At 34.3% G+C, this 22,580-nt stretch overlaps 3 protein-coding genes across 3 annotated transcripts; 1 reads left to right on the top strand and 2 right to left on the bottom strand.

Annotated features, from left to right (window-relative positions):
• Positions 1 to 2,864: 2,864 nt before the first annotated feature.
• On the bottom strand, positions 2,865 to 5,718 carry LOC110817681 (pollen receptor-like kinase 3). Its single transcript, XM_022046321.2, has 2 exons — positions 4,259 to 5,718; positions 2,865 to 4,120 (listed from the first exon to the last, which is right to left on the bottom strand). Exons 1-2 carry the CDS (start codon positions 5,556 to 5,558, stop codon positions 3,552 to 3,554), a joined length of 1,869 nt encoding a protein of 622 aa, XP_021902013.2. The 5' UTR covers positions 5,559 to 5,718; the 3' UTR covers positions 2,865 to 3,551.
• Positions 5,719 to 5,866: 148 nt separating this feature from the next.
• On the bottom strand, positions 5,867 to 8,260 carry LHCA6 (PSI type II chlorophyll a/b-binding protein (Lhca2*1)). The gene is made up of 5 exons (XM_022046322.2): positions 7,157 to 8,260; positions 6,886 to 7,053; positions 6,755 to 6,792; positions 6,127 to 6,641; positions 5,867 to 6,034 (listed from the first exon to the last, which is right to left on the bottom strand). Exons 1-5 carry the CDS (start codon positions 7,201 to 7,203, stop codon positions 6,017 to 6,019), a joined length of 786 nt encoding a protein of 261 aa, XP_021902014.1. The 5' UTR covers positions 7,204 to 8,260; the 3' UTR covers positions 5,867 to 6,016.
• A 1,571-nt stretch (positions 8,261 to 9,831) lies between these two features.
• LOC110817723 (Pectin lyase-like superfamily protein) lies at positions 9,832 to 17,523 on the top strand. Its single transcript, XM_088207760.1, has 5 exons — positions 9,832 to 10,692; positions 13,911 to 14,031; positions 15,188 to 15,436; positions 16,255 to 16,408; positions 16,727 to 17,523. The coding sequence occupies exons 1-5, from the start codon at positions 10,255 to 10,257 to the stop codon at positions 17,250 to 17,252; spliced, it is 1,488 nt and encodes a 495-aa protein (XP_088063886.1). The 5' UTR covers positions 9,832 to 10,254; the 3' UTR covers positions 17,253 to 17,523.
• Positions 17,524 to 22,580: the final 5,057 nt, after the last annotated feature.

Genomic DNA, 22,580 nt, shown 5'->3' with positions numbered 1-22,580 from the left:
ACTATATGGTAACGTGAAGAGATGTACATTTTTGCATTGATCGCATCATTTTCTTAGGATATGTCGTGAGTGTAAAAGGAATCGAGGTAGATAGTGAAAAGGTAAAGACTATTCAAGAGTGGCCTACACCTAAAAGTGTAAGTGAGGTGCGTAGTTTTCATGGTTTGGCAAGTTTTTATAGGAGATTTGTAAAAGATTTTAACACCATTGCTCTTCCTTTAACTAAAATAATGAAAAAAGATAAGGGGTTTGTTTGAGAAAAAGAACAAGAACATGCATTTTCCTTATTGAAAGAAAAGTTATGTAATGCACCTTTATTAAGATTGCCTAATTTTGATTCAACTTTTGAAATTGAATATGATCCCTCTGGGCTTGGGATAGGTGTTGTTCTTATGCAAGATAAAAGACTCATTGCTTACTACAGTGAGAAGCTCAATGGTGCACAATTGAATTATTCCACGTATGACAAATAGTTTTATACTTTGGTAAGAGTATTAGAGACATGACAACATTATTTGTTACCAAAAGAATTTGTGATTCACACCGATCATGAATTTTTGAGGCATTTGAAAGGACAATGCAAGCTTAATAAACGACATCCAAAATGGGTGGAATTCATAGAGTCATTTCCATATGTGATCCAATATAAGCAAGGAAAAGAAAAAGTGATAGCTGATGCACTTTCAAGAAGGAATTAATTCAAGGAGGAACCCTTTTGAGGGGAGGGAGAATGTTGCAAATAAGGCTAAAAACACTCAAGATACTCAAAGAACATCAAAAAGTGACTTGGAACAAATTTCAAATGACGTGAATACAAATAGAGTTCCAAACCTGAAAAGTTTTAGCGGACCAGTAATAAGATCAAAGGTAAAGAAGGTTAAAAGTGTTGCTCCAAGTTTTCACTCAAAAACATGTGGATGATGGGCTGGCCAATTGTGGAAAGTTCAAATATGAGCTTTTTGAACAGCCCAAATTTGTAACTTTAATTGGGTTTAAATGATTTGAGATAAGTTGGCTTTATTTGAGTTTTATTGGTAATGGGTGAATAAGTCTTGTATATGGGCTGGATTAGTTGAGTTGTTTTAAGTATTTTGGATTGTTTTATTTTATTTTGAGTTAATCAAACTCATATAGTCAAGTGTAACTCATTTGGGCCTAAGTCTTGTCTTAATGTTATTACAAGAATGAGCCTATAATTAACCTAGTTATTGTTAGAGTTACAATTGTAATTATCACATAATTAACCTAGTTATTGTGGGAGTTACAATTGTAGTTATTGTGTTGGAACTTATCATTGATTTCTTTGGCTATAAATACCAAATGAACTATTCTTTGTGGACATCAAGAGTTGTAATCAAATATTTTAGAATTGGGTTAAGAGCGTTTTGGCTTTCTTTTCACTTTGTGCACAAGGTGTTGATTTGAAATACAATTGTTATCACTTGGATTCAATTTTGATTTCATATTTCAATTGTTCTTGGTGCTTGTTTGGATTGGGGTCAAAAGATATCATTTATCTTTCTTAGGTTTTATTTGACTTATATCATTTGGGTGATTGAACAAATTTGATTCATTTTTACTTGTGATCTAAATTATGTTTTAAACCGATTGAATAGTTTTAAAGTTCAAGCAAAGGTCCTGGAGTTCCGCATCATAACTTCTCTATTATATGTAGAAGAATTTAGGTAAATATATAGAAGAATTTAGGTAAATATATAAGTTAAAAGAATGATTAGGTTTCTGTATTATGAATGATTAGGTTTCTGTATTATTTATTTTACTCAAATTAATCTCTACTTTAATTTTTGATATAAAATTTTTGATTTGGTTCATGTTATTAATAATATTAACATAAAATATTATAATGTCAAACTTATTAATATATAATATTTTTTTATTAGTTCAAATGTTAAACGTGAAATAACATTTGATATATAGATTAAAAAATATATGAATATAGACCAATTTAAACCCTTTTGAAGGGCAAACTGCTGCATAAAATGCAATTAAGAATATAATATTTTGTTTTGTAAGTGAGTAGTTAATGTTTTCAACTACAATAAATTAAAAGCTTTACTTAGTTGTTTAATAGTTTTTCTACTAGATAGTATACAGCTTTAAAAAAATAAAAATAAAAATGAAAAATGTCAACATCTCACATATTCAATGGAAATAAAATTAATATTAAAAATATGCTAAAATAAAAATAGTTTATCTTATATTTACTGATAGTTAAACAATTTAAGCCAATTAATTTATATGTTTAAATGTAAAAACTGTGTCAATTTTTAATTTATATGTTTAAATATAAATAAACATATTAGTTTTTTTAAGTTCTTTGGTATAACTAAAAATAAGATAAAAATATTTTATATTAATATTAAAACCAATTTGACTAATGAAATAACATGTCATATATTTATTTTTGTTGACTTATGTATGAATTATTAATTGAATGCTATTAAAATTGAAGTAATTAATTCAAAGAAATAAACTATTAGGTTCTTAAGTGTATATTTGTAAAATTTGACAACTTTTTCTTAGTTATTTAGATCAATAAAATTACAAATTTTCAACTTCATATACTATTTAACTTAAATTCTAAATCAATATCAAATTTATTTATTTATTTTGACATAAAAAATAGATTAATTTAATAAAAAAATGAAACATATCATGACGACTTCAATAGTTACACAAAACATATTTCATGTTATGTTGTGAACTGAATTCATTAAACCCAGTCATGAGCGATTAATAAACAAGCTCTTCAAACACCTTCGATTAGGTACTAGAAATAAACGTGCTATAAACTCATGCCATGTGCACTGTTTGCATTTTCTGTGTATATGAATCAGAGAAACTTTAGAAAAAGAAATTTATTTTCATCTGTGTACATTTGAAATTTAAACAAAAACAAACTTGGCCTATACAAATACAGGAAGTGAAGAGAGTCTGAAATTTTACATTTCCTGAGGTGACTCCTCACAAGTTCCAAGGCCTTTTACAAATCAGTATCTGAAGAGTTTTTCATTTAAAGAGATGGCAGGTAGATCCCAGCCCCGCACTCAATTTTGAGAGGATCACACAAACCATATTTCATATTAACATCATTCTGTTTCCCAGTCGACATCCTGCTTTCTTTCTTCATAAGGCAACAGAGAAAAAGTAAAAAAAAAAAAAAAAGACACTAAATGATTATATTCCTGTTTCTTGCTTTGTTCCTAATTTAGGGGGGGGAGCAAAAAAGAGAAAGACTTCTTAGTGAAAGAAACAAAAATGCCATGCACAATTACAGTTCACTCACTTCAGGCAGCCATGGAGTGGGCAAAGAGAAAATTAAAAGTTGAATCATGATTTCCGTATTCGCCAAAAATATCCTCTCCCAAGCATCCTTATGAGATCAGATCATATGTTTTCATGAAGAAGAGCATTGGGTAGGAGTGGATCCCGAGGGAGTCTTTGAAGCATGGCAATGAGGTGCAGTTGGCACCCAGTCCTATCTTTTTTGTTTTGTTAGCCTAAACATCATAATTAGCAATTGGCATACCTCACGGTTGTAATTCCTCTATCCTACTAATAGCTTCCCTCATGTCTAGTCTCTCTTGAGGATTACTTTCTACGCAAGCAGCCCCAATCTGGAGAAGTCGAATCATGTCTCCAATCGAATCTGCATTGTTTGATATTTCTGGGTCAATCAACTCTTCCTCTTTCTGCTCAGCAACTGATGTTTGCACCCATTGAACCACATCTGTACCACCTTTGCCATTGCTTAGATACTGAGATGGGAATTTGCCTGTTAGGATTTCAAGAATGACTATGCCAAGACAATAAACATCTGATTTTGGAGACACTCGTTGGTGTTGTATGTAATCGGGGGATTTAAACGCAAACAGAGCTTGTGGGGCATTGTTGGGATGAACCAGAGGAAGAAAGGCATAGTCACTTAGTACTGGGTCATAATTTTCAGTTAGAAGAACATTGCTGGACTTGAGATTTCCGTGTGGTAAATCATAGGATGCAAACTCTCTGTGTAGGAAATCCATTCCGTGTGCTACTCCTTGGATTATCCTCAGTCGGGTTGCCCAATTCAGCTCGGCATGGAAAATGCCACGATCACCTGAAGATCATAAACAAACCATCTAAATTCCGTATTGTCTTGATGAGAGAAACGCTCACCGATTCAGACAGTTTAAAGACATCCTATATAATGAAAAATATTTGTATATAATGGAAAAATGAAGAGAGTGTTTCCTACCATGCAAGACATACAACAAGCTGCTTTTAGGCATGTAATTCGACACCAATAATTTCTCTTCTCGTCGGTAATGATAGGCCAGTGGGGTCAAAATATTAGGGTGAGAGAGCCTTCCAAACCTTCTCATTTCTGCATCAAATCCATCTCTCCCCAGTTTATTCATCTCCCGCATCCTCTTCACCACCACGCACATACCATTATTCATTAGGGCCTTGTAAGCAGACCCCAAGCTACCGTTTCCTAAAACCTCTGCTGCAGCCTTCATCAAATCTGGCAAACCAAAAACACCCTTTTCCTCATTCACCATCACTAAGTCACCCATCCCGTTCTTGGGATTGTGTGTCCCTCTCCTGTTGGACTCTCCGCTGCCCTTACGGGTCGACTCCACAGGCCTCCTGATCGAATCGGGCACGTGGGATTCCCCGGCTTCATTGTCGCTAAGGTGTTCCTTCTCAAGAACGCTGAATTCAGCATCCCTCCGCCGCCTGGCTGCTATCATTGCAACCATGAGAAGAAAGATTACTAAAACCACCATACCAGTGACAAAGACAGTCGCCTTAAAGTGAGAACCCGAAGGTGCAGATGATTGTGGCGCTTGGTTGCAATGACCATTGAGTTGCTTTCCGCAAAGTTGATGGTTGCCCTGGAAAGGTTTGGAATCGAAATTGGCGTAAGTGGAGGGAATTTCTCCTTCCAGGTTGTTGTTTGACATGTTCAGATCCGTTAGCGTGAGCCCTTGTCGTAATGGCGGGATTGGTCCCGAGAAGTGGTTGCCTTCAAGGTGAAGCTCTTTGAGGTAAGGTAGCTGCACGAGGGAGTCGGGAATCTTGCCGGTCATTTGGTTGTTAGCAATATTAAATCTCCTAAGATTGGTCATGGAGGCGAAGTAATCATTTGGTATTTCGCCAGAGAGTTGATTAGCAGCCAAGAAAAGACCCCTGAGGCCGACAAGTTGGTTGAAAGGAGGGATTGGGCCAGCGAAAGAATTATTATCGAGACGGACGGTTTTAAGATCAGGAAGAGCAGCCAAGGCTTGGACATCGATAGTTCCAGAGATACCCGAGTCGTTGAGATGGATGCCAAAAATGGTGGATTGGGTACAATAAATGCCAACCCAACGGTCTTTACAAGGAGAGGAGCCTGGAGCCCAAGAATCCAAGACACCTGCTGGTACTTTCAGAGACTGTTTGAACTTGAGGAGAGCCTCTGTATCGGATAGTGAAGAAGATGGTTTGAAGAGAGAAAAGAGGAGGAGGAAGAGGAGGAAGAGGAGGAGGAGAGGGAAGCGAACAGCGGCCATTGCTGAGGCGGAAATGGGATAGCCTCGGGTAGAAAGGAGCCGCTGTTCGGATAGATTGTGTGGTTGTGTGAGTTTCTGTTGGTGTCGATTGGTTTGGTTTTGTTTAGTTTGAGTTTGTGCGGAGCAGGTGTCATTGTTGCGAGGTGCATGAAGCTGGCAGGTTTTACGTTTTACATTCTAAGAATAGCATTTTTAAAGTTTGAGGCTTTCAAGGGGGTAACCCAGTTTGTGGGTGCTGAACTTTTTTCTATTTCTGTCACCAAATTTTCGGACTTACAACCTCGTTTACTCATTTCAATCATGTAATCTAATCCAATCAAACCAAAAATAACATTAAACCAATCAAATTCTCCAAGTCTTTTCAACATTCTTGTTATCTACAATGGCTCAATAACCAATATTTACCGTACAACACTATATTCCTCCCAGTACCCGTTTTTAACTGATGATCATCTGAATCAGTTTGACGTGAAAGCCTGCAAACACACAGAAGCTACTATTCTGTAAAACATTTATTCACTCTTTGATCATGTTAATTAACTAAGCTGAAAACTAAAATTAGTAGTACCGAGAAAATGTTGCAGTGACCAGGATCTGCAAGATGAGCCATGAGGTTTTCAATGGGACCTTCCCCAGTATAAATAGCTTGGAAACAGAAGCCAACAAATGCCAGCATAGCAAGACGGCCATTCTTGATCTCTTTTGTCCTCAATACCATTACTGGCTCCGGCGATCCTCTTCCCCACATAAACGGATCAAACCACAACCCACCAGGGTAACCCACATCGGGCTTTGGATTCTTCTTATTAGGAAGCTTAGGTTCAATGTTCACACAGCCTGGGTTAACCATGTCAGCCCATCTTCTTCCTTCCACCCAACCCATTAACCCTAACTGCACCACAAACAAGGTGGTCGGATCCGCAAAGTATTCTCGACCGCCCGCATCGTACCATGAGAAGTTCCCGATGAACCCTAAACTTTCAAGCCATTCAGGTATCAGAATTCCGGCCACCGCCAGCATTGCCCACCTGCTGTGCATTAATTCAGCTTGTGCAAACCATTTAAGCAACTCTGGATCAGAACCTGCATCCACCAATACTACATATACGTGAAGAAGAAATAACTATAACTAAAAAGAGAAGAAAACCCAATAAAATTAATTTTTGGTTTTTAGCAAGATTTAGTTGAATACATACCTAACCCAAGAGGGTCAAAACCGAAATCTCCAGGAAGGCTGTTAAAGAATAGAGAAAATTCTGAGTTGTAGTTCATGTAGATATAGAGAAGAGGTTAACAGTAAAAGAAATATTATTAATAATTAATTTACCTGCCATCAAGCCATGGAGGAGGTGTACTACCAGGGAACCACAATGGTCTATCAGGAGGAAGTGGTTCGCATACACTGGAAACTCCTTTTGTTGCATTCACCAGAGTTCTTCCTGATCCTAGTGCTGTTGTTAGTTTCCCTGTCAATGGTTTTCGAGGTATATTATCCCTGTTCAATTCATCCACGATAATACTAACAAGTTTATTTTTGTTCTTCTTTATAAAACTTATTAGTGCAAGTAAAGTTGAAGAAGAAATAGTTTAGAAATGACCTGATTGGAAGACTTGAAAGTGCAGTAGAAGCAATGGCTAAAGCCATTGATGACAAATCTCCTGCCCTGTGACTTACACCTTTGCCTTGGAGACTGTCTTATCTATCTGCACAAATATATGACTCATTTGTAATTGTGTGACGTGCAATAAAAATGAAGAGGCAAACCAATTATATCCTGACACGTATAAAAGATTTGATTGGGCAATCCGAATCTCCAGGCCCCCTTCTCCAAAAGTCAACAAAAATTAATATTAGAACTTCGTCTCCCACAAAGAAACGCAGGCAAGAGAGAGGGAGACTCCTTCGCAGCAGTTGACTGTAAATTGGAGTTGCAGAGAAACATGAGAAAGAATTTTAAGAAGTTTAAAATGAAAACGAACTAAAAAAATGATGACATGACCAAATAGCATCCATTTTCAACAGATTCTAAAGCCAGTAAAAGGGGTTCCCTTCTTGCACTTCTCTTCCTCTTCTTTCTCATCTTAACATGCCCTTTTCTCTCTAATCAACATGAGAAGGCAAGTCAATTTCAAAAAATTAGCTTGCCAACTAATTCATAGTCTGTAAATTGGAGTTGCAGAGAAACATGAGAAAGAATTTTAAGAAGTTTAAAATGAAAACGAACTAAAAAAATGATGACATGACCAAATAGCATCCATTTTCAACAGATTCTAAAGCCAGTAAAAGGGGTTCCCTTCTTGCACTTCTCTTCCTCTTCTTTCTCATCTTAACATGCCCTTTTCTCTCTAATCAACATGAGAAGGCAAGTCAATTTCAAAAAATTAGCTTGCCAACTAATTCATAGTCTGTAAATTGGAGTTGCAGAGAAACATGAGAAAGAATTTTAAGAAGTTTAAAATGAAAACGAACTAAAAAAATGATGACATGACCAAATAGCATCCATTTTCAACAGATTCTAAAGCCAGTAAAAGGGGTTCCCTTCTTGCACTTCTCTTCCTCTTCTTTCTCATCTTAACATGCCCTTTTCTCTCTAATCAACATGAGAAGGCAAGTCAATTTCAAAAAATTAACTTGCCAACTAATTCATAGTGAATAACGAAGAAATGAAAACAGAATAAACAAAAATGTTATCGTGTATCTCTCTAGTTGTTGTTCCAATTGTAACTCCCTTGCCTAGTTTATCTATAATGATTATTTCTGCTTTGAAGTCAGAGATGCGCTGATGGATGGTTTCATCTCTCCTTTCTTCCACTCCTAGTAGAAAAACACATGGACTATTCAGCTTTTTGTTCTTGATAAGTGAACTCTTTAAAACTAAAGAATTTTTTAGCTTAACAAAGTAAAAAATCAATTGTGAGCTCATGCCTCGAGTATAAAAACAAACAATTGATAAAAGCTTAACATCAATGGCTCCATGAAACTCAATTATGGCGGAGTAATGATTAAGGTAATTAACATGGTTATTAGTCTTATTACATTGATTTAGGAGAGTGTTTTAAGTTTTGGGAATACTATCTATTTTAATATATTGAGATAAAGGGGGACTCTTCCAAATCTGATAAAAGTACTTCAACCTATATAGATCCTCCTTTTTTGAGAATTTATGCTTTTAAACTTTTCTGAAATGCTTCCATATTAATTATAATATTACTTCTCAATGGACTAGACTTCTTTTTTTTTTTTTTTTCTTGATTTGGTTTTTCCATTAGTTCTAGCTTTTTTCCTCCTTGAAGGCCTTGGTTGGGACGATCCTTCTTTCATTGTTTTAGGTGGTCTTAAACATTACTTCTCAAGGTCTTTTTTTTTTTTTTGCATTTTTTTTAATGATTCACATCTTCAAATTTTCTTTTAAAGTTTGTTTTGTATTATTATAATTCTTCTGCATATTATCATAGTTTCTGTCTTTATGAACAATCAATGACTTATTTTCTCGTTCAAATTTAGTTGATAATCTTTAATGAAAGTTTGCACTAATATCTACGTCTCTTTTATCTATTGTTCTATAGCCTCTATTATTTGATTTTGTCTATGTCATCCTTTTTTTTATTAGTACATGTATTTTAGATAATTTTTTTTAAAAATTTTTATAATATTTTTTTATCATTTAATATAAAAAATAATAATATTTTTTTAAAAAAAATAAATAAATATTGATAGATGATAGATTATAAGACGAGTTAATCAATATTATTGATGATTCTTATATAGTAACTAATGAACAATCAGTTTATTGTTAAATTTCTATTTATCTTACTTATACTTTTATTTACTTAAAACTATCAAAAAAAGTTATTTTATATTTTTTTATAAAAAAAAAATTCATTCTTATAATCCAATTAGTAATACATATATAAATATTCAAGTATTTTAAATTTTTTTTTAAATAATGATAGAAAATAAAAAAGAATAAAAAATTGTATATATAATCGTAAATATCTCTTGATGAATAATAATTATTTTTCATGTATTGTAATTAAATTCATTCTTTATTGATGGTGTAAAATTAATTTCCCTATAAACTTTTTATAATTAGATGTTACTCTTTTTTATTTTATGATAGTATTGAAATCTATACTTTATGTATTTCTTATCATAAGGAGTTAGAAGATAGGAACGAGAGTGTAATTAAATTCCTTCTTTATATGGTTTATGTTATCTTTTTAAATTTATGGGTTCGAGAACTATAAGTATATGTTATATCATTTTATATGTAATCAAACAAGTGTCATTACATGAAATAGTAGCAGATATCACTCATCAACTCCCTGTCACTATATCACTTCATGTTGCTCCTCCGTCCCTGCATCTGCCTAAAACACAACTGCAAACTGAATCTTCCCTTCAAAATTACTCCATCATTTCCCAACCAATCCACCAGAACCCGATTGCTAACGTCTCGCCCAATCCTCCCAAAATTCTTTCTCCTCTTCTCCCTGCTCCTACTCAAATAGATCTCTCTTTATTCCTGACACGAATAAACCCCTCCAATCCACCAAATCCATGTTCGCAACCCAACATTTCCTCTCTCCTACCAACCATTACCTTCTGCACTTACAATTACTCTAAAACCATAGAGCTCGAACTTAATTTTTTACGGCGATAACAAAGGAATAATCCCTTTCTCCTAATCTAATCATGGTGGAGACTCTGCCACTCGGACGCTTTCAGTTGCAGCAACAGAGGCTGGAAGTAAAGCGGTGCGTTTCCACATTCCTTTCTTCTCACAAAACCCTCTTCACGGTCCTATGGATCGCGGCGTTCGCCTCGGTTTTCGTATGGCAGCGAAACGTGGTTGGCGGCGGGTTCTCAATATTCGGGCGGGGATTGCCCAACCGGCCCATGCCCCGGATGAGACCCGTGGCCTTCAACCTAACCGATTTTGGCGCCGTCGGCGATGGGGTGACATTGAATACCGAAGCCTTCGAGAGGGCCGTCTTCGCGATCTCCAAGCTCGGGAAGAGAGGCGGTGGACAGTTAAATGTTCCTCCTGGGAGGTGGCTGACGGCACCGTTTAACCTTACCAGTCACATGACACTGTTCCTGGCTGAGGATTCTGAGATACTTGGCGTCCAGGTCGGTTCTCTCTCACTTGCTTATTTAAGTTGGGTCGTCTGTTTTGTGAAGCGGCATACACGTTTGAATTGATCTTTCTATTTTATTATAATCTTTCTTGCAATAGTTGTAACTGCTACCGTAGATTTATGTTCAATCACATTCTTCTTAATTTTTCCCTATGAACGAAATTCATGTGGATGAGAACTTAGTACCTCAATCCAATTACAATTGCTTAGTTGGTGAACTAAGTGCTGGAATGGGGTTAAGTTTTTTAATTAGTGGGAGATCGTGATGTATGGTAAGTGCTGATCATTTATGGACTGGATATGATGGCAATGACCCGTTGTTGAAAATCTTTTCAGTAATTCTCCTGCATCTTTGATTACCCCCATCATCTCCTTTGCATGATGATGCCAAACAGGTTTTTGAAGATCCAGTTTTGTTTAACAAGCTGATTGCAGATTTTAGAACTATGGAGGCATGTAATATCTTGTAAATTGATTTTCTTTGTCGTTTGAGACAAACTAAATAGAATTATAGTTGAATCAAATTTTCAAGGTCAGCCACAAAAAACCGTGACCTCTTTGAGGTATCTTCAGCAATACCTACAGCATGCGGTAAACTAATTTCTTTATCAATATAAGTGAAATTTTGGCATTTAAATTGTTGATTCAGTTGTATAATTGGTGTGTTCATGGTAAGATACTGAAATTATAAATAAGTTGTTATATACTCACTTTTAGCATCACTCCATCATTGTCTTTTGGGTAATTGGTTGGTGCATTGATGATAAGATACTGATATTGCAAGTTAGGCAGTTCTTATTCCAATAATCATTGTCTTAGCAATTAGCTTTATTCCATGTGTGGATCCTTATTCATAAAAATTCTCCAGCAGTATGTATTGGTAGATAAGACTTGCCACTGACCAAACATGTTCTCCAACAGTAGGATCACAAAATTTTTATGTCAGCAATACTTTTTTTTCCCATTTGGTGCGGAGGGGGTGTGTGTTTTTTTGTGGCGGGGGTGGTATGCTGGCTTTTCGGCTTGTCGTTTTCACATTAAGAGGCTTTTTGTAATTATACAAAGTAAGCAATGAAAAATGAAGGAAAAGGGGTTGAAATAACATTAAACTGGTTCTAGAAAAACATTGTCACATTACCTATCTTCATGGCTATGGAAAGGTCAAGCAAAGTTAACCTTTAGGATGTTCATGCTCCTTTTGCTGAAAATATTTGGTGTTCAAGCTTGAATTGAAGCTCAATTGGGATTTTGAATTTCTGTTATGTTTGTTAGCAGTACCTAGATAGTATAGTATGAAAGAATGTGATTGACTGTGTAAAGCTGTCATCATGTGGTAGAAATCTTACTATTGCTGCCAGCTAATGATTAGCTGCAGTGACCTGTCACTAAATGTATAGAATGCAGGAAAAGATATGAATGAAGTCATATGATATTTCTCTAAATTCTCTCAACAGTTCTTTTCACTAGTCTCTGCTCCCCATTCTCTCTTCTTCTTCTTCTCTGCGACTCCTTTCCTCAATCTTCCTCTCCTCATATTTCTATAACCCAATAACCCAACAGCCTAGCCTGCCAATGAGCCATTATCCTGACATTATACTGTTCAGGTTATTTAAGTATGGCTCATTCAGTAACTATCAGAAGGTAGCTGAATGAAAGTGAACTAACTCCCACCCAAACAAAAATGAAAATCTAAAGGAATTATGTATAATTCTTTTTTTAAAGAAAAAAGATCAAACTAAAACATAAAACTTTGTGACAACAAATGGAGATTCATTTAACCATGGATGTTGTGCGCACTGGTGTCTTCTATGCTAGGCTTGCTTACAGAATGAGGACACTTGAGGACACTTTCTTTCCTAGATACATGTAATAAAGTTTAAGCTTCTGTTATGGTCCTGCCTAAAGAATCTAGTTATAAGGCGACTAACATAAAAATCCTCAAAAACTTTTGAGTGCTTCTGTGTTTTCCTGCCCTTGCCTATCTTGAATAATTGTAAGAGCTCATTAAAGAGAACTGTACAATCTCTTCAGTAAGAAAGTACTCAAACTTCAATAAGATTTCTACTGTTAAGCTGTAAACAGAAATAACATAGGTTTGTAACAAAGGAATGAGGAACTATTATTCTGGAAGTTACTCCCAGCATCAACATAACTCCCATCTTTTTCTCCCGAATTTTCTCCTACTAAACACAAAAAAATACTACACATAATATATAACAGCTCGCATAAATACAGCACATGTCCTATCTGCAACTTAATAATCATTTTACACCTAATTACCATTGCATAATTACCACTGAAATACATGTTGAGACACAAAACTAACAGCTTCACATACGTAGTTCAGTGCATGGGTAAGCAAAAGTAAGGAGTAAATAAAGGAAAAAATAAGTTAGGACTGCATGTAATCTTTATGAAATTAATAGTACCAAGAGAAGCAATGGGTTATCTTAGGAAACTTTTGATTTCTATCCATCTTCATAGTTTTAGATTCACATGACTGAAGTTTCTGGGACTCATTAGTAACCTCAAAATTCTGTTACAGCCTAACTAAAGACAACCTAACCAATTAATGTGAGTATCTAAGTAGAAAGAATTATGGGAGAGATGGTGGAAAGTTTTTGCTTTATATTGTGCTAAGTAGTAGTATACTAATTTTTGCCATGTATTATTAGTACAAAGTGAGTATCATTAATTTTGGGTCAATATTAATCTGTTTCGTGTTGTTATTTCAAAAAAATTAATCTGTTTTATATTGTGAGATGATCAATTGCCTTCTGAATCTTTTTTTCACGCCCATTCCAAGGATGCTATCCATGGCAACCTAAAATCTGTTGTTTTGAAGCACTTTACCTTGCATGGGATATATTCAAGAGGTTGGTTTGAGGGATATTAGGATGTTGAGGATACAAGAGTTGATAAGGGGATATCAGGATGTTTTTCTTCATTATTCAATATCATGGCCTAATATGTTAAAATTATAGTTTTGCTTGCATTCAGTATAGTTGGCATGCCTTGCATGCATCATTGATGAGGATCTGCAGTTTATTCAGAAGCTTGAAACAGTTGTTCTTTACACATCTTTCCAAATCCTGCTTGTCTATCATTTTATTTATTTCACGACCGAAATTTTTAAGCCTCTAATTTTAGTTTCTTTTTTGCATCTTACTTTTCAGTAATGTAGTTTATTTTGGATATGTTTTTTAACAGGATGAGAAGTACTGGCCACTACTGCCTCCCTTGCCTTCATATGGATATGGGAGAGAGCATCCTGGAGCTCGGTATGGAAGTTTAATCCATGGTCAAAACCTCAAAGATATTGTTATTACTGGTTAGTAAATACTTGTCCTTCCTATAAGCTGAATTTTATATTCACATTTTTCTTGTGCAGTTTGACTTCTAATGTTAGAATCACATTTGTCTTGGTTTAAATTTATGTTTCAGTTTTTTTCCTTCTTCTAGCATCAAATATATATGGTTTGCATTTATGTCAGTTCAATCACCTCATTGCAGTATGCTTGGCACAAAAGAGCAGAATCAGGAAGACTTAGCAAGAGAATTTATTTCTATTGCTCAGTAGCAATTACATTTCCTCATTTAATTAGCTGGTTGCAGTATAGTTGGGCAAACAGCATAAAGATAGTGACATAGCTGGAAATTCCTTTCCTTTGTGCAATATCAATTGCATTTCTCTTTAATCACCTTATGTTGTTATAAACTTGGGCAAAGAGAGTAAGAAGGGAGACTTAGCAAGAGATACCTTTCTAACTGCTAAGTGGGTTGCAACTTAACTGCTGGCGCATTGTAGCAATATGTAGAGTTTTTTGGGTAACTTTTTGCAACCTTTTTTTTTTTTTTTTGAAATAAGGATAACGTTTTGAAACTAGAACATATATTTCAGGTTCAGAAGAGAAACCTGAAAGCTGCTGTCCCAAAAACTGTTACACTTGCTATGGATCCAATAGTTTATGTTCTTCAACTCTTATACTCATTGGATCAAAGCCAATTAACAAAAAGTTCCTTTCTGTTGTTCTGTCACTAACTATTTCGTCTGCTGCAACAATATAGCAATATGTAAGATTTGGTTAGCTGTGTTAACTAAAACTGATATTGCAGAAATAGAAGAGAAATCAAAACAGAGATATTATCCCTATGAAAATGTCTCAGTTCTGCTAGATCCCATACATTTTGGTACAAGTATTTTATATTATAATAACTTACATCAAAATAATTTTTTGCAAAGAAGGTAAACTTGCTTTTCTTTTCTTTTTTTGTATTGGGAAACTGGGTCTTTGTATTGAATCTCACATCATTTTATTATCCACCTCCAGCAACAATCAAACACACATTTGATTGGTCCATGTGTTGATCTTTACTATTTATTAAGTAATTTTCTTAAACAGTGCCGTAAAGAAACCTGGCTGATTATTCTGCTAAGGCTTGATTACAAATTCGTGTTTTTCATTTATGCTTTCCATTTTTTGTAGGGCATAATGGTACCATCAATGGACAGGGCCAAACATGGTGGAAGAAGTATCGCCAAAAGCTTCTCAACCACACTAGGGGTCCTCTAGTGCAGATAATGTGGTCAAGTGACATTGTGATCACTAATATAACTTTGCGTGATTCTCCATTTTGGACACTCCATCCTTATGACTGCAAGAATATAACAGTCAGAGATGTTACCATCTTGGCCCCTGTAACTGAAGCCCCAAACACCGATGGAATTGATCCTGGTAAGTACTCTAATTCAAACTTTTTCCAGATATATGATGGGTAAAATATCTGTGGATCACAAATTCTGTGGTAAGGGTTACATACCACATTGCCAAAGGAGAGAAGTAAAATTCAAAGCAAGTATCAACAGGAAAATATTGAAGCTATGGAACCTGAAGTTAGGAAATGCTTTTAGAGGCTTTGTTTTCTAAAATAATATCTGTTTGATTGGATCAGCAAATCATGAGATATTTTCAAGATATGAAGAAGCTAAGGCTTCATTTGGTATAGGAATACATTTTCTACTTCTTGTTATGCTTTTGCTTAAAAACATTATGGTAGTTAAAAATAAAAGTACATTTGGAAAATGAAATGAAAATACGCCATTGTTTTCAAAAGAAAAAAATTAGTTGCATGTTTTTATCTATAAAGAAATGATAAGTAGAATGTTTTCATGTATTAAACAAGCTTTAAGTAGTTTTTCATTTTTTTGGAGTAAGCCCTAGAGGACATGTTTAACACAAGACGAAACCTGCAAACTGAAGCTGACCAGCAGCAATGCCACTGAGGCAAACTTTGACATTGTTCTGTTGCTGATTGAACTTGCACTGGAGCTGAGAATATTTCCAAAAATTGATCATAGTATACTGTTTCATGTTCAAATTCATGCGTTGATTCCTTTATTGTGCGAGCAAACAACATTTATTTTTTTTCCTTCTCTAGTTCTCCTTCCTTTTTTTCTCTTTCCTTTTTAATATATTTGTGATATTCATGGTATTGCAAGCCTCTAATATATGAAATTTACCATAAGTAATTCCCATATTTTCACGGTGAGCAGATTCATGTGAGGATATGGTAATTGAGAACTGTTACATTAGTGTTGGGGATGATGCCATTGCAATAAAAAGTGGCTGGGATCAGTATGGAATTGCATATGGACGACCTTCAACGAACATTCTTATCCGTAATCTCATTGTTAGGTCTATGGTCAGGTGAATTTCTTGACACTGTTACCTCAAACTTTGTGCAGATTGAATTCATGCTGGTTATTGTGTCCAGAAGTATAACTTGTGATATGGATTCAAGTATAAATCATGATTGCATGAATGCATGACCTTGTAAGAAAGCATGACCTAGTCCATCTTATAGGAACACTGCACAAACATGGAAAGACAAGAAAATATAAGTCATTGCAGCTGAAGTTATCTATTTGATCATGTTGTCACATTCTGTTGTTCCTCTGTGTACCAATTGCACGGCTCCCACCTTTAGATGGTAACTCAGATCCTTTGGCTGAATTTTGCAAGCAGTGCTGGTGTATCAATAGGAAGTGAGATGTCTGGTGGGGTATCAAATGTCACCGTGGAGAATCTCCTCGTATGGAGCTCAAGGCGCGCAGTTCGGATCAAGACTGCGCCTGGAAGGGGTGGATATGTTCGTCAGATAACATATCGAAATCTGACTTTTGACACTGTCCGAGTTGGGATCGTTATTAAGACAGATTACAATGAACATCCTGATAATGGTTATGATCCAAAGGCTGTTCCCATACTCAAGGACATCAGCTTCACAGGAATCCATGGTCAAGATGTTCGTGTTCCAGTTCGTATCCACGGAAGTGAAGAAATCCCAGTGAGAAATGTGAGTTTCCGGGATATGTCAGTAGGGATAACATACAAGAAAAAGCGTATATTCCAGTGTGCCTTTGTTCAAGGTCGGGTGATAGGGACCATTTTCCCTGCCCCTTGTGAGAACCTTGACCGATATGATGAGCAAGAACGGCTTGTGAAGCGTTCTGCTTCACAGAATATAACAGACATAGATTATGATTTCTGACATGTCTGGTTTTGCAATGCACGGTGCCTGTGCCTGTCTTCTTGATGGAGTCAACACTTGATGTTATTATATTTCGATATAAGGTAAATTGGGTCAACAGGAGGAGCAGTTTCTCTCTGTGTTTATTCTCTCCATTTTTTATGATCTTTTTACTTAATGGAGTTTGTACATAAGGAAAAATATGTTCAGGTTACACATTCATGAATAGGCAGGCCTTCTTTACGCAGTCCTGCATCTCTTAAATGATGAGCTGCTTTAAATTTTGTGATTAGAGAGCAAGTCTGTTGATGATTTTTGTACTTTAAAAAAAAAAATATTTGTTTTTCGACAGCTGCTTTTCATGGTTCCAACCAATTGTGCAGGATATAAATGTATGTATTTTCAATGGGGTTGACAGATTACTTCCAGTCTAGCTATTCAAATTCAATCCGTGGATTAAATTTTTGTTTGATTCCAGATCATCCTAGTAATTGGTAATTTGTTTAAACTATAAACTAGGAATTGTTTTGGTGTATAATTCAAAATCATCCCGAGGAAGTGATTTCTCTAAATGCTTAAAACAATTTAAAAAGTTCCAAAGTAAATTGTTTTCAGTTATTATACATGTTTATAGACGTATAAAATTATGTGCTGCTGTTAATACCCAATTGATTTTTTTAACATAAAACATAAAAAATAGTATTTGGGTCAAAATAGATGATTTACCGATTTTAATTATTATCATCATATATATATATATATATAAACTTTCTTATTAATTAATTATTAATTCAAGTCTCTGCTCAGTTGGTTGACCAAACACCGACTTCACGCAACTTTTATTATTATTATTATTATTATAATGCACGTGATTTTAGTAGCCATACATACATAATTAAGAGTCACGGTCTACCAACCAAACAATGTATTCGTCCCCAAATCAACTTTTCCTAATTTTAAATTATTATCTTATAGTTTTTTTTTTTTTGTATATTCTTATTTACAAAACGCAGGCACATATTAAAGAGTTAAATAAATAAATAAATTTATATTAAATAAATAAAACTATAGTTTATACGCTACCAATAATTTAATCCCCGTATAGCTTCAATATATTACTAGAAATGGTTGGCCCGCAAATTCCGCTACTGGTCGCGAGTCATGTACATAATAATATGCCCAATTGCTTAGTCCACTATGCCAGCTTCAATATACATATATATATATATATATTATATTATATTATATTATATTATATATTTGACCACCTTCCGTTCACAATATATAAATACATATATATATATATATCTCTTTGGTCACATGCCTAAAATGCTAGGCTTTTTTTTAATTAATATTTGCTGCTTTTTCTTTTTTTATTTATGCATTGTTGCCACACTAAATATTCAATTTTATAATTAGTTAGTTTGACATTATATATTAAGCTTTCTTTCTTCCTTCCTTCCTTCCTTCCTTTTGGTAACGTATTTAACAAGTGATTTATGGACACAATAGTTTGAAAATTAAAAATACATAAATTCTTATTGAAGTTAAAGTTTGAAAATAATTTGACGCTCTAAGATTTTAGATTTGGAAATCAGTTGGATAAAATTTTTATCTAACCTGTTCCGTACCTTAATAAATAATAAAAATTACAAGGAGTTAATTAATCCAGACAAATTTTCAACATACATATATATATATATAAATATATATATTGTAATAGATTTTTTGATTAAACATGTATCATTTTGTTTAAAGACCAAACATTATAATTTCCTTGTATTAATTACATAATGTTCGTATAATAAATGGTTCTTTTAAAAAATAATAATAATAATAATAAAAAGTTTACACGACACTCAACACATTTCAATTGGATAAAATATTTACAAAATAATAATACATATTTAAAAAAATCAAAATTTTCAAATATAATAATAAATTACGGTTCATATTTTTCCACAAAAAACTTTTAACTGTATTTTGAATAATTATTTAATATGTATATATATATATATATATATATTTTAGAGAGAAGGAAAATATACGGTGTCTGCAAAGAGGACACGTGTCGCATGAAAATTAAAGAAAACTTCATTTGCCCGTGACTTCTTTTTTAATTAAATGAGAAGCAATCATAATCATCACGAGGAAAATGCTCCTCCTCCTCCTTTTCACCCTCTTATATTCCACCTTCTGGATTTTTCAATTTTGACTTCACCAGTTCTTCATCAATCGTATAAAATTCTATGATTATAAACAATTTCAAATTTCATACGGTCAAAAAGTTAAACACACTATTTATATATTTTCTTTCTCACAACGAATTTATAATTTATAATAAATTAAATTAGCTAGTTGCTTTGCTTACTGCTCTTTCACAACTTAAAAATTGAAGTATCATTGTTAAGTAGATAAAAACATATTATAAAAATGAATTTTAAAATATGGACATTCCTCTAAATGTTTGTATCTTACTAAGTGTTTGGGGATAATTTTATTTTATAATATATAGAATATGAATCTAATCTTAGATATTTAAAAACAACGGAATGCTTTCATCTTTGGTGGGAACCCTCTTAATGTGGAGGAGTTAAAGCAGGAGGTGTCTAATTTGACAGAATACACTTTCCGAGTCTCTTGTATCTCGTCTGCCATCTCGGGCCACAGTATTCAAAAACAGGAAGAACACATCAGCTGGACTCCACCGCCCTAAAATTGGGTAAAGATCAACACGGACGGAGCACTTCGTGTTAGTAGTGATACTGCTTGTGCAAGTGCATTGGGCAGGAATTGTGTCGATCAGTGGCTTGGGGGACACTTTAGGAATATTGGGATTTTTTTTTATTCTCCAGGCAGAACTTTAGGGGGCCCTAGATGGTCTTGAGTTAGCTTGAAATCTGGGCTCGCGCTAGGTTATTCTTGAGATTGATAGTTTTTTTTCCTGTACAAATTCTTAACAAAGTGCTTAACAGGGAAGCGATTATGATAAATATGAATTCTAGTCTTATTTTAGCTATCAAGGCTGGGCTCATGAAGGATTGGACTGTCCGTATATAATATGTTTATCGCGAGGGTAATCATTGTGCAGACTACCTGGCTAATCTTGCATTCACCTGGGCCCCTGGCCTCTATTCCATACAGCAGCCACCTATGGAGTTGATAAACCTTGTTCGAAAGGATATCATTGGTGTTTCCTAGCCTAGAATTCGTAAAAATTAAGCTTCTCTTTTGGCTCTTATTGTACTTCTCTTCCTTGTATCCAAATAAAATATTTTAATTCTAATCAATAACCTGATTTATGGGTTTAATTTCGTTGACTATCAATCACCTAATTTGTGGTATTTAAGTTAGACTGATAGTAATTATATAATTAATTCCTTAAATATGCCCCCTCAATATAGAGCTCCTGTAGAGAGTCCAATCTTAGTCTTCAAAAGTTGAAAGCGAGTGCGTAGAAGAGGTTTGGTTAAGACATCTTCTAATTGATCTTCTGATTACACATGGGTGACACGTAAAGCTCCACTTTAGACTTGATCCCGAATAAAATGATAATAAATCCCAACATGTTTCATCTGTGAAAGAAAGACAATATTGGAACGAAGATGAGTTACATCAATATTGTCACAATAGATAACCAAAGTAGTAGTAATATAAATCCTACACTCAGTTAAAAGATAACAAATCCAACGTAACTTAGTAGCTGTAACAATAACAAAATGCTTCAATGGAGGATCGTGTAACTATACATTGTTTCTTAAAAGACCACGATATGAGATTACAACTGAGGTAAATAATATAAGCACTGGTAGAGGGTAGTCATCCTTATTATCAACCCGTCAACATCTGATAAGGCATGAAGAGATAGAGATGTATGAAAGTGCAAGACAAGTCCATGATCATTTGTACCAGAAAGATAGCGAAGCAAGCGCTTGACAGCATTCCAATATTCATTAGAACGTCGATGCATGAATTAAGCGAGTGAGGCACAAGTATTGGAGGCTTCTAACAATGGCTCTGTATTCATTAGGATCAATCAAAACAGTACTAAACAAAACTGTAAATGTTGGTTCAGTGGCAAGTGGAGTGGTGACAGGTTTGGCCCTTGTCATTTTTGTGCGAGCAAGAAGATCTGTGATATAGTTCCACTGAGAGAAAAGTAAATTAATCTTCTGGTGGATATATTTAAGGACTTCATACAAGTTTTTTGGTGAATAATTCTCCTTTTAAGGTAAAATTCTTTTAGGTTAGACTCTTCTCCATTTTCGCTTTGAGTCACCTTGATTTTAGCATCAAATTGTGTTTTTTATCATAGTATAAAATCCTTGCAAAACATGGCTCATATCTAAATTTATGTTTGAGTAAAAAAAACCCCATTATATTGGCTAAAATCATTAATTATGGTAAAGAAATAATGAAATCCATTATAAGAAATATCATTACAAGAGCCCTAAACATCGTAATGTATAAGATCGAAACATTTCACATATTTATGTTAATTATTAGGGAAATGGAGTTTATGAAATTTAGCTAAAGGACTATGCAATAGGGTTTGTTATGGGAAGACTTGTATATGCTGATATCATTTAGAAACTTTAATCTAGATACTAAAGGATGCCCATGAAGGTAATACCAAAAATCAAAACCTTCATCATATATGTTGGCTACTATTATTACGGATTTCTTATCAGTAATAGATAAGGTTTGGGATAAAGTTATTGGAGAGACTTTATTTTGCAACAAATGATACTAGCCATGCTTATTCACCCTCTTCGGTCGTCTACCACACCAAAAGGTTCTACACAAAACAAATTTCAAACAAGAAACAAAGGCAACATTTTAGGTGTTTGAACTAATATCTAGGCTGATATGAGATTGTAAGAAAATAATGGAAGGCTCATTTCTCAGTGAGTTTCATAGTTTCAATATGAGTGGCAAAGTTCTTTTCCCCATTTGACAGAGTGATAAAGTAGGATACAATAATGTTAAACTTGTAAAAAAAAATAATAAATTATATAATCTGAACCACCTGTATCAATAATTTATAGTGTAGTCAAAACATCCTTTTAGTTTATTTGAATAAACAGAAATGTATAGGGATAAATCAGAAAACCTTGGCATTTGAGCATTATTTGAAGTGATAATAACATATTGAACTAAGTGAACAAATGACTTATTATGTTGTAACAGTGCCATTAACTTAACATACTGCTCTTGCGTTGTCATACTCTAGTTTGCATTAATAGCTTGCTGATGTGCAGGAAAAGTGGATGAAAACGTAAGATGAGCATTAGGGCCTACTTACTTATTCTTAGTGGGTGGAGGTTGTATCAGATCAATGTTCATGTA

This window comes from Carica papaya, chromosome 7, assembly GCF_054855325.1.
Source record: "Carica papaya isolate Zhongbai chromosome 7, ASM5485532v1, whole genome shotgun sequence".
In the NCBI taxonomy this organism is placed as follows: Eukaryota; Viridiplantae; Streptophyta; class Magnoliopsida; order Brassicales; family Caricaceae; genus Carica; species Carica papaya.
The sequence above is the reverse complement of the archived record's forward strand: the minus strand, read 5'-3'. Positions and strand labels throughout refer to the sequence as shown.